General features: G+C 37.4%; 1 protein-coding gene across 1 annotated transcript in view; it reads left to right on the top strand.

Annotated features, from left to right (window-relative positions):
- SLC4A10 (solute carrier family 4 member 10) overlaps positions 1-17,005 on the top strand; it is a 190,614-nt gene that overhangs the window by 56,775 nt on the left and 116,834 nt on the right. The window contains exon 2 of the mRNA XM_088146648.1: positions 13,080-13,161. Coding sequence (XP_088002774.1) covers positions 13,080-13,161 — 82 coding nt within the window. The remainder of the gene's footprint in view (positions 1-13,079; positions 13,162-17,005) is intronic.

Consider the following 17,005-nt stretch of genomic DNA (forward strand, 5'->3'; position numbering starts at 1 on the left):
TCTTTCAGCATATGGAAGAATCAGAAGAAATCTCAGTGGGCCTTACTCTGAGTAATCATGCAAAGAATTTGACGCATGTCTGTTTCTTAATCACTGTAATGGACAAATTGTAAAATGAGTTAGCTATGATCAATCCAGTTTTCCTACGATGTAACAAGAAATGAAATGCTTTTAGAAGAGGTAATAGGTCATCTCATCTTCCTCCAGTTTCTTTTTCAGCACAGTCTCATTTTCTTCAAGATTTTACCATTCTGGTGGTTTGAGTAATACACGCATAGGAGGCTTTGCATATAGCAGCGTGAACATGGGGTTCTGAATCAAGCCACTTACCTTTCTCCAGAAAAGTTTGTGTATCAATTCCGCTCTATTGAATTGGAGTTCATATTCTGTATCTTACAACTCTGTTGAAATTTGTGGCATGCTCATTTTTTGCAGTGGGAAACCGCAAATTAGTTTGTCTGTAATCAACTCTTTGGAAAGGTTATGAATCCTCCCTCTTCAGCTCCTAGTTAGCTGCCGAAAGAGAAGACTGGAAAATATTGAAAGGCTTGTTATCCTTAGCACCTGTTTTTCTCCAGCTGCTTATTTCAGCCGGTGGAAGATGTTACTATATCATTATTTTAAGCTAATGATATAGCTATGGGAGAATGGCTGGTAGAAAATTGCCATCATTGATTAGGGCACAAAAACAGACAAAACTTGTCATTTACACGATAACTACAGCTGTTGTTTAGAAGTGGGGGCTTAAGTGAAAAAGAGGTACTTAGAAGCTGATTATCAAGTTGGGGGGAAGCAGTAAATGAGTGAGCCTATGGAAATCTGGATAGGGAGAGATTTATAATGTGTATAGGAGTTGTGTCACAACAGAAAGGGAATGAATATATGTATATTATTTATATTTGTGGAAATGTGTGCGAGACATGCTGTCAGATAAACGGCCCAATTAAGTAACTCTCAGTGCTACAGGACTTCAGTGGGCCACTGTCATTGAAGTGATGGATCAGCAGGCCGCTAACTTAAATGTCCCACAATGCCCTTCATGTATATGTTCTATGAAGGAAAATGGTAATTCCCACTGGGCCTGACATTTTGAGTGTGTTTTTAAATAACACACTCAAATAACATGGCTTTATGTTGTACCAATACCATCACTCCACAGTCTCTTGCCTGTTGTAGTTGCAATATCAGTGGTACCTATATATTTGCACTTTGGGGGTGTCCTAAAATGTGATTGTTACTTGAAGGAAACTAACTGAGGCAAATCTTGAGTAGGAGAGGGGGACTACAGTCCTGTGCATGCTGATTGTATAGACTTTAAGGTAGTTATGAATAAGGATTTAAGGCCCCACAAAGTAGTTGAATAAATCCTGGGGACATGATAATTAATGGATAGATAAAATTGTGATGAGACACTAATTGGAGGCATTTGCAGTTTTAGAGCTTAGAAGGAATTTAAATTCAGGATGTGGTATTATATGTTATTGGAGGTTAAAAAATGTTGTCAGTAAAGAAACCTCATTAATTTCATCTAAAACTACTTTATGTTGTTTTTCTTCAGTGCAGACAGTGGGGTGTTTTTGAGGATCATCTGATTTTTTTGGAGGAATTAGAAACCTAGGATTTTTTGAGTGTGCTATTTTTATCAGTAGATAATTTATTTCATCCTCAAAAGTCTCATGAACTTTCAGGGAGGTTAACAATTGGCTGAAATCTTATGCAGCTTTTTCTGTTCAGGTTCTTCTTGTTTTAGCATGCAAAATGGCAGCCTGTTGTGTTTTCAAAGCGTGAGGAAATATCCACCAGTGCCATGTATTTCCAACACCTTTGTAAGCTAATGTAATTGTTTCTCAGTATTTTTATGCTGAGTCTTAAGAATTTAATAGGCATGTCTATTGAGCCAGAGTTTTTCATAAAAAGTCAAATTCCATATTTTTGGAGTATAGGTCAGCATTACATTTACATCTTTAACATCTATGTTTTCCCCCAAAATTATGTTAGTATGTATAGCATATATAATGTCTGAGACCAAAAAAGTCCCATGAGAAAATCATATGAGCCAAAGAACCATCAGATTTTTTACCTGTCCAACACACACAAAAAAATGTTATATCCATCTTTTTTAAAATATTATTTGGGGAGTCCAGTAAACATAAAACAAGATTTTCTGATGAGATAACTTATTCTCTAAGACATAAGAAGTATATCTCACATTTCTTAAAAGTTGATCTCATTTTTCCAAGACAGAAAATTCCAGTTCCTCATTCCACTGGTCATGCATATTGCTAATGCTTTTTAGTTATATATAAAACTGAATTATTACTGTTTCTTCAAATACAGCATCTCTTTAACATTTCAGATCCTTCTGAAGCTGCTAAAGCACCTGGACCATATTATTCTAATAATACTGTTAGTATTTTAATTTTATATACTGCCAAGCAAATGATTCCGATAAATTATATTTAAAACATAACCTCTCAACATCCTTGAAATACCATCCTTGAAATGCCCATTGCTTGATCCAAAGAGTTAATACCTTGTTCAGCCCAGGACTTCCAATAAAACATTTTCCCCACATCTTTAAATTAGTTTTAGTCCATAACATCAATTTTTCATGTGAAACTAGGCCAACATTTTACCACTTCCCTATTATGCCCAAATGTGCCTAACAGTTTTCAAAGCTGGGAAAGTCAACCTTTGCTTACTCTAAGTGGACCCAAGAACATCAAGATTTCAAAAACGTCAGACGTTGACTTTTTAAATGAGCCAAGAGGGATAATAAATGTTCATACCCCATGAATATACTGTAGAGTTATGAATAGCCTTTATTGTGATCATTAACAAGTACAATATCATTTTATAACTGAATATAAGTATTAAAATAAAAGCTAATGATAAAGTTAAAAATCTGGTAGATTACGAGGTTGCTTATAAGGCAACCTCAGTTTAACCAACAGAATTGAGGGACCGTGTCTTGCCATAAAACTTTCTCACTAGCTTATCGATCGGTGTATAATATCCAATAGGAATTAACATCAGAATCCTTGTTAAAATATACATCTATCTAGAAGGTATGTGGGAATGACCTTGGGAGACAAGGGAAAGAGCCACAGCTTGGGGAACGGTTAGATAAGCAGCATCTCAGAAGGGACCCTCCCTAGTTTCTTGGGCTGTAAAGGTGTTGGGGGAGAAATGTACTTTCAGACTTGTAAGATTCTTTTAATATAACCTTACAATAAAGTAGAATAGTTCATCTGGGCATGAACTATTCATAATAATAGACTTCCTGTCTGAACTACTTTGCAAGGCTGATAAGAGATTATGTTTATTTTAATTAAATTATTTTTATCCTAGAGACTCAAATGGACAGGGTTTTCTGTGCTATTAGCTTGACCACTTGTGTGCTGGATTTGGGAACCTCCCAGATTGTGAAAGTGGTCAGGGAGGTGACCCAGGTTTGGGTCCATACTGTGGCTTGTTCTCTTTAAAGGAGGGGGCAGTGCCTCTGGCCTTGAAAGAGGCAGTGTTATGACCCCACCTCAAGAGGCTGTCCTTGGACCCAACAGTTTGGGGTAACTACCAACCTATATCCTATCTTTCCTTTTTATGGAAGGTTGTTAATAAAATGGTTGGACTGCAGTTGCAGAGAACCTGGGAGGAAGCGGATTATCTTGACTCATTTCAGTTGGGGTTCAGTCTTAATACAGAGACAGCCTTGGTTGCATTTGTAGAAGACTGTGGATGAGCTGGGATGGAGGTGTTGCATCCATCCTTGTGCTTCTTGATCTCTCAGTGGACTTTGATACCGTTGACCATGGTATCGTTCTTGATTGGCTCTGGGGGTTGGGAATTTGAGGCACCATTTTATGGTGGTTCTCTTCCTTCCTTTGGGGACAGTTCCAGTTGATGTGGGTTGGGGGGAGATATCACTCTCTAGGCCCCTCTTTTGAAGGGTGCCACAGGGCTGGACTTTCTCTTCCTTCCTATTCAACATCCACATGGAACTGCTGAGTGAGGTCATTCACTAATTGGGTTTTAGTATCATCAATATGTGGATGATACCCAATTATATACTTCAACTCCAGGCCAGCCAAGTAAGGCTGTCAAATTCCTCTCCCAGTGTCTAGAGGCTGTGTGGGTCTAGACAGAGAGGAATAGTCTTCAACTCAATCCTATCAAGACTGAGTGGCTATGGGTATTAGGACACTTGATTCTGGGGATATTCCATTTCTAACCTTAATTGGATTGTACTTTCCCATTCAAGGGTGATGTGCAATTTGGGGGTGGCATGGGTTTGGACTCACAGTTCCTGCTCAATGAGCAAGTGGCAGCTTTGCACAACTTCATCTGGTGTGCCAGTTGCACCATTTCCTGGATTGGGAGGCCCTTCAGACAGTCACTCACACTAGAGTCACCTCATGGCTTGACTGTTACAAAGCATTCTGCATGAGGCTGCCCTTGTAGGCCACTTAGAAGCTTCAGCTGGTCCAGAATGAAAGTGATGTGTGCAGTTATGGGCATGCCTCGGTATGCCCTTGTGACTCCTTTGCCTCAGGAACTGCACTTATTGCCAGTTTGCTTCCAGGTGTGATTCAAGGTGCTGGTTATCATCTATACAGCCCTGCATGGCATGTATTTTCCCTACATTTTTAGGGGAAATATAGTCCCAAGTTACTGTATCTCCTGTGGTGTCTGCCTGGCCAGTAAGAGCTGACAGGTTTGGTACTCTCCAGGTTCCTTCAATTAAATTATATCATCTGTCAGAATGTAGGAAATGTAACTTCTCTGTCATGGTGCCTGGTCTCTAGAATGGGGTTTCCCTGAGATCTGGGTGACCCTGATGGCTACCTTTAGGAATTTCTCCCAAGCCCTGGGCTTGGGTGGCTGGAGTTCCTTACTGGATGTTGCTAGTATATGTTCTGTATGGTCTGCGAGATTCACCATCTTGTTCTTTTCCTTCTTTTCTAGTCTGGTTCTTCTGTTGTATGGTTTTGTTTTTATTATATTGTTTTTTTAAATTCTGCTTATTGTACTATGAGCTTTCCAGAGTTGCTCTGGAGTTGGGCAGCACCAACTCAATAAAATAAATAAATAAATACAATACAATACAATCCTGTTTATGTATTTAGATATCTTCCATTCAATGCAGTTTGAGATATTTTAGGGGAAATATAGTCCCAAGCAAATTATAAAATCCAATTTATTTTAAAAATCTACAGATATTTTTTATCTCAAAGCAAACCAGAGTTTTCCAATTAATAGAATGCTCTGAATATGAGCCATATTGCTGTAATGACATTGACCAATTTTGGTAATGATATTATATAATTATGTAAAATACCCCAAAGTTCATCCACTTATAAGAAAAATATATGGTATAAGAAACCACAAGAATCTGAAGGGGCATGTTATAAAAGAAAATCTGTTAAAAATTGGAATTCCTTAAAAGCAAGGATACTGTAATGATTTCACCACTAGCATCACCATCAAATGCTTTTTATTGCAAAGACAATTAGAATAAGAAAACTCTTAATTAGATATGCCAGCATGATACATCTGGACTCAGGAAATAAACTAAAGACCCAACAAGAATTAGTTAATGAAGGAAGAAATCTACCATGGTTAATGTATTTGCAAATAATTGGAAAAATAAAAAGCAATCTTAAAGAAGAAGGAAGGACTGTGAGAATGACAGAACTTGAAATACTTATACAGATTCAAGTTCATTTATTAAGATGTATTTACAAATTAGGAGACAGAGTAAATAAAAAATTATATGATAAAATGGATACAAAATTTCAAAGAAGCAATAACAGTTTGATCAATGGAAAATTCTATGGAAAAAAATCAATAAAATTTACACCAAGCTACAATCTGAAGAAAATTGGTACAAAATATTCTATAGATGGCATATAACTCCATCAACAATTGTCAAGATGGATAAATATTGGAAATGCCACAACAAAGAAGTAACATTTTATCATATGCTGTGGTTATGTAAAAGAACTCAAAAGTACTGGAAAGAAATGCGCCAAACATTCAGAAAATTCTGAAAATAAAAATTGAATTAAAACGTACATGAAAAGCATCATAATTTATTAAGATATATGATGACAGTGGCAAAAATCAATCTGGCACGACATTGGAAAAGAGAAACCGTGCTGTCAATACTGGACTGGGAGACTAAAATTGAAAAACATGTGGCAGTGGAAGAACTTTAGAGCAGAAGTCTAACCAAATTCAAGCAGGAATGGTTCCCTTATATAGAACATATCACTCAGCAAGGCAAGCTAAGATACTTAGAATATGGTTTTTGAAGAGAAAGAGAAACTGCTATAGATGATGATGATGATGATGATGATGATGATGATGATGATGATGATGATGATGGAATAATTGACTGGCCTCAGACTGAACTAAAAGCCCTGGATAGGAATACCAGAAAAATAATGACAATGAATCATGCCTTTCATCCATGCAGCGATGTTGACAGAGTCTACTTACCAAGGAGCATGGCTGGGCATGGAATGTTGAAAGTACACCAGACCGTTGAAGAAGAAAAATGGGCATTGGAAGAATATCTGAAGGACAGTGAAGAAGATGCACTGAAGCTAGTATACCATGAAGGCTTACTGAATACCAAAGAAACCAAACTGGCCTATAAGAAAGACCAAATGAAGAATAGAAAAGAGACATGGCAAGGCAAAATATTAGATGGTCAGTACACAAAAAACTAGTAGGCAAAGCAGATAACAACAGGACCTGGCAATGGCTAAGAGCAGAAAAGTTGAAGAAAGAGACAGAGGGGCTAATTCTGGCTGCACAAGACCAAGCCTTAAGAACAAATGCATGCAAAGCCAGAATTGAGAAGATAGCAACAGACAACAAATGCTACTTCTGCAAAGAAGCAGAAGAAACAGTGGACTACCTAATCAGCCACTGCAAGACAGACTGACTACAAACAACAGCATGACAAAGTAGCAACAATGGTGCATTGGAATATCTGCAAGAAATACCATTTGCCTGCAAGCAAGAACCAGTGTGATCACAAACCAGGCAAAGTAATAGAAAATGAAGAAGCTCGTGTGCTCTGGGACTTTAGAATTCAAACAGACAAGCACCTGCCACACAACACCCCAGACTTAACAACTGTTGATAAGAAAGACAAAAAAGTCTGGATAGTGGACATTGCAATACCTGGAGACAACAGAATAGAAGAGAAGGAACTGAGAAAATCACAAGATACAAAGACCTGCAAATAGAAATAGAACAACTGTGGCAAAAGAAAGCAAAGTTAGTACCAACAGTAATAAGCACCTTGGGTGCAATCCCAAAACATCTGGAGCACCATTTGAACACCATCGGCATTGACAAAATCACCATCACTCAATTGGAAAAGGCAGCTTTACAACAGCATATAACAGCTTATATCCTGTGACGATATCTTTAACACCATCAAACAACAATATTTGCCTATTCCAGGTCCTTGGGAAGGACTCAGTAGGTGGATAAAAACGCCAAATCCAGTCTAAACATGTGGCTGACTCTGTGACCAGCAATCATAATTTCAAACAGAAGTGAGTGCAGGTGGTCCCTGGGTTAAGTATGCCTGATTTATGGATGACCCATAGTTAAAACCATTGTGCATTTAACTCAAATTCTGCTACAATAGGCTTATTGTAGCAGAATTTGAGTTAAATACACAATGGTTTGATTTCATTACATAATACTGCTTATACAGCATTATACAATAATACTGTTCTGGCTTTCATACAAATTCGACTTAAGGACTGACCTTGGGAATGGAACTTGTTCTTAAACTGGGGACTACCTGTAATAATGTCCAAAGTAAAGCATAAAAATATTCAAGTAGCAATTAGTGGCTGGGGAGGGGAAGGGGGGAGAAATAATGAGAGGGAGGCCTTTTAATAATTTTTAATACCTTTTTTGTTTTGTTTAATTTTTTTTCCCAAAATACCTTCAGTATATATGTAGCTTTTTCATTTCTTTTTCTTTTTCTTTTTCCTTTTTTTTTTTGCTTACATGTTTTACTTAACCAGTAGAAGAGATATTAAAAAAGAAAAGATATTAAAAAAATCCAAAAACTTTCAATAGATTTTTAGATTGCATCCTTTTCAACAAGAAATAATATTTAGAAATGACCTCATTACATTTATGTTGTTGGAGATACAGTGAAATTAATGCTTTCTTTAAATGTATTGTTCATTTTGGTAAAAGACAAATAATGGATTAACTCAACTTTGAGATTTAATATTTTCAGATCACATGGGAGTTGATTTCTGGGCAAAGAAAATGGATTTATGGTCCAAAGACTTACTGTTCAGCATCTGAAAGACAAACATATGGCTCCAACTATTCAGTAGTTTTCAGAATTGATTTATATAGATCAGCTATGGATGACTGTAATGAATCATGACTTCAGTGTACTGATATATGTATGTCTATAAATATATGTTTTGTATGTTTTTCTTTTTTTCAGCTTTTTCCCCTTTTATGTTTGTGTATTATTTTTCTTTGTTTTTTGTATTTAGTTAATAAAAAAATCTCACAAAAAATAGTTTATGTTCAATGTCCACTATAACAACACCTCTGATATCTTGTGATTGTCTAATACTAAGAGCTAAAGGTTCAAGAATCAAATTAAAAATTAAAGGAGACAGCAAAGATCACTTTCGAGTGCCATGATAGGTACATAGAGAAATGCATTTGTAATCAGTCTAGCAGTAAAATAATCAAATTGTGATCTGATGGAAATAAATAGCTTGTCTCTGGAAAGTCAGCATAGACTGGCATCATTGGGAGTGGCTTTAAAAACTATCCTTGCCTGTTGTAAGTTCACATACTTCCTTTTCTAATCACTTTCAGAAATTGCTTGTTAACTGCTTTTCAGCTATTAGGAACTTTTGGATCTATAAGTTTTACAACGCTGAGTGAGTTTCCTTCAACTCTTAGCAAAGAAAGTTTTAACTACAAGTTTAAGAACTTTAAAAAAAAAATGGGGGGAATAAACAGCAAAAGGGTGATTAAAACTTTGACTTTAGAAAGTTACAAATGGACTAAGGGTCCAGATGTACATTTGAAATAAGACTTTGGAATTAAATATAAAGAATCCTTCCTGTGGGAAAATGCTTTTGTTTTGTATTAAAAACAAACAAATAAGACTTTAAAAATTGGACTCTAGAGGGAATTAGAGGAACTAAATATTACAATTAAAGGAAAAGAACACTCCAACTTGACTTACAATTACAGAATGAAGTAAAATATTTTAACATTGGACATATTGAAGGGTATTTTTGAACAAAGGTCCCAGAAGTTAATTTTAGACTGTGTCTAAAAGACTGTGTCTAAAAGATGGAAGAGGAACACGTTCTACCTGATAAGATTGAGACTGAATTGAAAGTGGATTTAAAAGTGACAGGCTGTAAGAATGACATGGTAAAAGATGTTACACTGAACATGCAAAAGAAACTGGATGATGTTTTAATAATTAAAAGGGATATACAAACAACAAACCAAGAAAGTGATCTGGATAGTTTTCCTATATTGTATTTACAAAAGAGGCTTGTTAAAGTTTGGAAGAATTTTGTGTGAAGAGACAAAGAAATGAAAAGAAATCAAATTCTAGGACATTATTTGAAGGGACTAAAGATCAAGATTGTTAGAAGTAAAAGGAAAGAATGTAAAGTAGGTTTATTTGATCAAGGTTAAAATAGATATCTTTGGTAACCCTTAATGGACTTTTGCTGACATCAGGACTGAAATGATGAGGCTTTAAGGATTTGTTTATAGATAAGAGAGGGGATATGGCAAGCTGAGATAATTTGTTGTATTTTAAGACAAGGTGATAAGTTACTAAAATTGTTTATACTTGTGATGAAGGTGGGAAGCCACTTTTTAATATATTTTTTTCTTTTTATTAAATCCTTTTTTCTTTCTTTTCTATTTCTCTTTTTCTCTTTTTTCTTTCTTTTCTGTACCGTCTACATTTTCTTTTATTATTTTTTTTAGTTTGTATTAGTTTTTACTGTTGTAATTATAATCTTTAATAAAATTACTGTTAAAAAAAAGATGGAGGGAGAATGCTAAAGTGTCCTGATGCATATGACTGACATGCAGCTGCAGGGAAGATATAAATCTGGAATGAGAACTAGTTGAGTTATACTTTCTTGCACATCCTTTACTGCATGGCATACAGCTAGACAAAAGGATTTCATCCTTCCAATAACCTTAATGCAGAAAGCTGTTGAGGTCAGACTCTACTTTTAAAAACATCATTCTAATGTAAAACTTTAGAGAATCTAGGTTTAATTGCCTTTTAGAAAAACAATAATAAAAACCAACAATTTTTTGAGGGGGATTTATTTTACACAAACATCAGGACATTTTCCTCAGTGCTGTATGTGGAATGTAGTACAGGTGGTCCTCGGTTAATGACCACTCCTTCAGTGACCGTTTGAAGTTACAGCAGTGTTGAAGAAGGAGATATAGACCTGGTCCTTGAAGTTGCACCCATCACAGCATCCTCGCGGTCACATGATCATGATTTAGGTGCTTGGCAACTGGCTTGCAATTATGATGGTCACAGCATCCTGCAATCATGTGGTTGCCATTTGTGACCTTCACTGCCAGTTTCTGACAAGCAGAGTGAATGGCAAAGCTGGCAGGAGTTTGCAAATGGTGATCATGTGACATCGTGCCTAATGACCATGCAGAATTTGCTTAATGACTGCAACTGGAACTGTCAGAACTGCCGTCGTAAATTAGTGCAGTCTTGTGACATTGTACTTTACAACCGTGTCGCTTAGCGATGGAGTTCCCGATTCCAATTACCATCATTATCCAAGGACTACCTATAACACATCCAGAGGGATGATATCACTGTGTTTGTAAAAAGTGGGGATAGCAGTGGCATCAAATGGGTGAATAAATGTTAGTCTAGTAAATCAGTTGTGCATAATGGCTGTCATCTAATGGACAGCTTGCCAGGGGTTTGTTACTCTCTACAACCAAGACACAGACCTGATAACCTTTGAAAAGATGTCTTCTGCTGTGAGCTATCCATATGTTCTATTAACATGCTCCTCTTGGCTTGTATACAGCTAGTTGTTACACTGATCAAAGTGAATATTAAGAAAAAGTGCTGAACATAATAAATGTCTAGAAATTAGATATGTATGCAGATTAGCAATGCAGTAAAATAGCTGTTTTATCTGGATTTGTCTATTAATGCCTAAAAATAAATTGAACAGAAAAGATGGGATTTCATTACAGAAAATGTGAAACAACTGTTTGTTCTGTACTTGGAATTCTTAACAGCATCTTAGTATGGAGTATCTGTTGAGATTTTCTTATAACCTAAACAGGAATATCTTATAACTAGTCATATTGTATGAACTACTTCTGTGGTGATATTTAAATCAGCAATTGTATTATAGTCCTGCATTTCTAAAGAAGGTATGGTTGGATGACACATGCATGCCCACAGTTTTTTTTTAATGAGACATTGGTCTGGTTTGCACATTTATTCTAAACCAGAATTTTAAACAATGGGCTGTTGAATAAGCCACAGAGACATAGTCTGTGCATCATACTAAGTAATTTATTTATTTGCAGGTTTTTATAGCTCTCCCCTGTCAGGAAATTCTGGGCAGATTACAACTGAGTAAAAATATAAAACAGTACAAAAGTATATGTAATATATAATATACAACTCTATGAACTATATACATTAATCATCTGTCCAAAACTAGGAACCTTACAGTTTAGCGTTATGGCTTCTTAAAAGGAAAGGATCCAATCTAGTTCCTTTCATGTCTACAGTTATAGAGATGCGTGAGGTGGTTTCATGACTGGGTTCAGCAGAAGCTTTTCATTTCTTCTTCTGATACTGACCTTAGCCAGGCACAGTTAGGACTTAGAGCAGTGCAATCCACCGGCCTAACATCTGTATTGGAAGCTTAGTGACAAACAGTAACTGTAGCTAGAACTAGAGGTACGCTGGGGGGGACAAGGCAAGATCATATACCCTATGATGACGCAACTATTACATTATCAGTAGCTGAAAATTGATTAGCTTGTCTAAGGAGATGTAAGACTACTGCTGACCTGTATTTCTTCCTGGGTCACCTTGTTGGACTGCCTAGTGGAAACAGCCAAGTCACGTGCCATCCTTGTATTTGGCACTTCCCCAGCCTTCCTGCATAGTATAAGAAATACTGAAAATTACGACACTGCATCAGACTTTTTTTTTTTTTTAACTAAATGAGACTTTGAAAGCACAAGTCAGTGGCAGACCGCTTCGTGTAGCAATAGTAGGGTCAGAGAGATTTTTGAGAATTACAGTAATAAAGAGACAGTGGATGAATAGAAACTTCATCTGATATCAGTAGGTTGAACTCGATTCCTTCTGATATCATTAATAGGATGTGCTATCATTAGAACTCTAACCCTAACCCTGACTCATTCACTGGCTGTGATAATTCATTTAAAACTCTGCAGTGGCTTGCAAAGTGGTATGCCATGTTAGAGCTAAAGAGACTAGTTCTAAGCAATTGGTGTGCATATTGTGTTTTCCTTGGTGAGATCTGACCTTCTGTATGAAGGAGATGGCCTGTCACCTTCTTTTGTTCCATTTGGCTCTTTTGGGCAACGTGTCTGTATTGCCTGATGGCTGCTCCTCCTGTTTTGTCATTTTACATGCTAATTAACCTTGTGCTAGACGGTCAGACCTTCATTAGCATGAGGAGGGAAAGCACTATTAGCATAAGTTTTGGTGAAGTTATATGGAGGTGGGTAAGGCTACCTGTAGATGCTACTTGGGATGGCCATGTTCAGCTCTCTAGATCGGAACCAGACTTTAAACAATAGCAGGAAGGCAGTGTTGAGATCTGCTTCTCAGAGACATCTCTTGGCCTTGATGGGGAGAAGATACTGCATTATCTTTTAATCTGAACCAGCGGTGCTTATTCTGAGGGTTCTTTGCTTTTTTTTCTTTTTTAATAAATCATGCAGAATTCCAGCACGTTGGAAAACTGACACATACAACCACTTTTATGTTACAGAGAAATGATGAAGAGGCAGTGGTGGACCGGGGTGGAACACGCTCCATCCTCAAAACACATTTTGAAAAGGAGGACTTGGAAGGTGAGAGCTGCTTATTTCTAATTTAAACTTTTATTTCTTTGAAACGTATGTAATTTCATCTGCTGAAATTAACTAAAATGATGTATGTCCATTCGTGTGTAGCTCTTGGTGAGAATCATTTGCAGATTATCAAAACTTAATATATATTCTTGCATGTATTAATGTTCAGTGAAAACACACTAATAATCTTTGCCAGAAAATGTATTATTATTGATCAAGAGTATGAAGAAGAATCTCAATCAGTGACTACTGTTGGATGCCTTAACTTTGTAATGATACCTTTGCAACTATATATTTCCCCATAATATATACAGATGAACAAATTGTTGTAGAAATGTCAAATATTTATGGCTAAAGAAGATATAATATTGCTGATCTTTAACCAAATCAAAAGTTTGGAAGTAATCTAAGTTTTGGACTCCTTTTTCCCTCACAATTTCTGATGAGAATTTGGGATTTTTTTAGGTCCAGAGCAATGAGATAACATTTGGAAACAGCTCAGGCAGACACCTCTCTAATTCACTGAAGTATAAGGAGGACATACAGGTAGTCCTCGGAAAAGGACTACTCATTCAGCAACCATTCAAAGTTACGATGGCACTGAATGAGTGGTACTTATGACCAGTCCTTGAAGTTCTGGCCATCCCAGCACCCTTATGGTCACATGATTGTGAACTGGGCACTTGGCAACTGGCTGACACGACGGTACAGTCACGTGACTGCCATTTGCAACCTTCCCTGCCGGCTTTCCACAAGCAAAGCAAAGTCGTTCTCATAAATCGCCCGCACGCCATCTGGCAGCAGCCACCCCCAGCCTGGCTGCACTCGCCCTGCACCTCACTGACCACCTGCGCACCCTCCCCTGCCTGGCAGCAGCCACTTACCTGCCCACAGGCCTGCTTGTGAGTCACCAGAGACTTGCAACTTCCTGCCGGCTTCCCTACTGACTTTGCTTGTGGAAAGCCAGCAGGAAGTCACAAGGAGGTCCTTGTTTAATGACCCATGATCCTTGCTTAACAACAGCAATGGGGACTGCTGGGATTAGTGTCGCTAGAGCGATGCGGTCATGTGACATCATGTTTTATGACCGCATTGCCTAGCGACAGAAATTCCAATCCCAATTACTGTTGTTAAGCTAGGACTACCTGTACAGCACAGTCAGTCTTGCAAGATTCTGTTATTATACCTAATTTCAGTAAAAGTGGTTTTAGCCTCCCTGTGGAGTTGATTCTTGGTCTGGTCTACCTAGTGGGGCTGACACCCCTCCAGGCAAGGACATAGCAGAAGTCCCTCTGAGTACAGCACAGTCCAAAAAACTGTTCCTTATCCCACCCAGGCACCAGGGTCAGAGGGCCAGAGAACTATGAAACTCAAGAACACCATCCTGATGATAGATCTCCCATGTTCTCCAGCCATGTCTGGATGAGGTAGCAGGCAGTAGAGGGAGTCACTGCTAGCTGCAATTCACACAAAGTACCTTGCCATCCCTGTGAAGCCTAGTAGTTCTCAGAGGGGCCCTTTGACAGACACCAGGGCATCCCTCCTCCCAATTCCTTCCTATCACCTAGTGTTCCTCACACTGTATCACAATGGCAAACAAATCCCCAGCCCGTGTCCCTTTTTTTCTGCCAAGGCTATATAATCCATTCTATTAGTCACACCAGCTCATTTTGATAGGTCCATATCACCTTCATGTAGCATCTTGGGCCAAGCCCTGGAGGGACATAGCCGTCTAATATGTGCTGCTCCTAATGGTGTCTGTAGGGCTGAAGACCAGAGAATAAAGTTACTTTGTCTATTTTGTGTCTATTATACTAGAGAGACTCTTCAGAGTCTGTGTACATTTCCAATCCGTCAAGGCCGTATGGGAACACGAGGCATCTGTATTACTATGAGAATGTAGGCTTTGTCAGATAGTTGTGCTATCAGAGAGTACGTGTGACCCCTTGTACTTGCTGCCTGCTGAAAGCATCAGATGATCAGGAAGGATATTGATCCCCCACCTCTGCAAGATCTGTGACATTTACCATGGAGGCTCCCACCCTTAGGTAGCAAGCTAGGTTGATTGCATGGTCCTTGACCCTGGGCACCTGGACACTGGGTGAGCTTGACATTGGGCAAAAGAAATTAAGGCCATGACATAAAAAGAAAGGAAACATAGCTAAAACTAGTTTATACCACCATTATTCACTATAACTCTCCATAGCTTTCTGTTTTTGCAAACCATCCTTACTTCTGTCATATCCACACAGTGCTTTACACATTGTCTTCTTCAGACTGCTCTCCTTTTTCAGGATCTCATTAAATCCACTGCTCATGATTTGTCTTGTTTTTTTTCTTCCCTTCCAATTATTCACTCATATATTTTTTGCAATCCTCATTTATTCTCTCCGTATTATTATTTTCATATTGTACTGAACTCACTTTTGTATTCAATCCACATTCCTTCATTATCCATTTATTCTTGACCCAGTTTTTCTTTTTTTGCTCCACACGCTTCCCATTGCATTGCATTGAACTTACTTTTGTTTCTCTTGACGTACCCAACTCTTCCTTCGGTGGACAAAAACCTGCTTTTACACTTAGCCCTTTTTGCTTCTTTCAACAAACATTCACATGCTACCTTCAACCTTCTTGTAAGCTGCCCGGAGTCACTGTGAGTGAGTTGGGCGGCCATATAAATTGCTTAAATAAATAAAAAATAAACAAAACAAACCTTTCTACCAGCATTTGCCCATTTTGAAATTTCTCCAATCCTTTTCCCATCTTTAGTAAACATTCTACTAAGGTACACAAATTCATCAACCTGCTCTAGTTTTTCACCATTTACATCAGCATGCTCTAGTTTTTATTTACATATACAGTAGCTTGCAGTAATGCACTCCATTTTCCCTGTTAAATGTAACTACCTGGTCTTTTATATATTAATTTTCAGATCCGTATTCCTTGTTGCATCATACATCATATCTTAAAATTTGTTGCAAATCATTTGGATTCTCAGCCAGCCACCCAGCACTGTATATATACAAAAATACAAACATTTTGTGTAAAAGCCAGCACATCTCTAACATCACTGCAAGCATTCTTTTTTCTGTATTTACATGATGTTGCTTGCTGTTATTTTGCTGTTAGACTTTTAAGGCCTTCTTTGCTAATAAACACAGTAATATTGAACACCAATCATTAAGAATAAATTTATGTTAGGGGCAGACTTATCCATATATTAGTATTTATTACCATTTATTACTAACTTCATCAGTGTGGGTGAGATTATCCCCTTTAATACACAGAGCTTTCATCTACATTTTATTTCTCATGTGGGCAGTTAGCTGACCCAGAAAGCAAAGCTTCAGTCTGCTCATGTAAGAATGGCATAGGAGGCTATGTAGGCTTCAGTTTCCTCCTAGATCTCAGGTTGAATTGATTGATTTGATGAGCTAAAAGCCTCTTGGCCAGTTCTGTCTTTTATATAGAGTATTCCTACTGGTTATTTTTATACCATTCCTTTTGCTTTGACCTTATGCACTGAGATACAAAATGCAGAATCATTCTCTCAGATGACTTGTTCAATGCATGTCTCAGCTTCAAAACAGTTGCTGTAAAAAAGCAATCCCTGACAGAAAACAATTAGAAAATAAATGTTTGTCTTTATAATAGTATACAGTTAAATGGATGCTTATTATACATTTACGATAAACATACACTTTGTGTGTGTTAGTGATATATTATGATTAAACTGTTTATTTCTTCAGATGTGTTTATGAAGCTTTGTCTTTATTGTATTCTAAGAGAAAACCCTTCATTGTTTTACTGAAGTCTGTTTGCATCAAGGGACATCTCTCCT

The sequence above is a fragment of the Python bivittatus genome, unplaced genomic scaffold (assembly GCF_059951505.1).
Source record: "Python bivittatus isolate LINGU-HERP-01145 unplaced genomic scaffold, Pbiv_v1 ctg000480_np1212, whole genome shotgun sequence".
NCBI lineage: Eukaryota > Metazoa > Chordata > Lepidosauria > Squamata > Pythonidae > Python > Python bivittatus.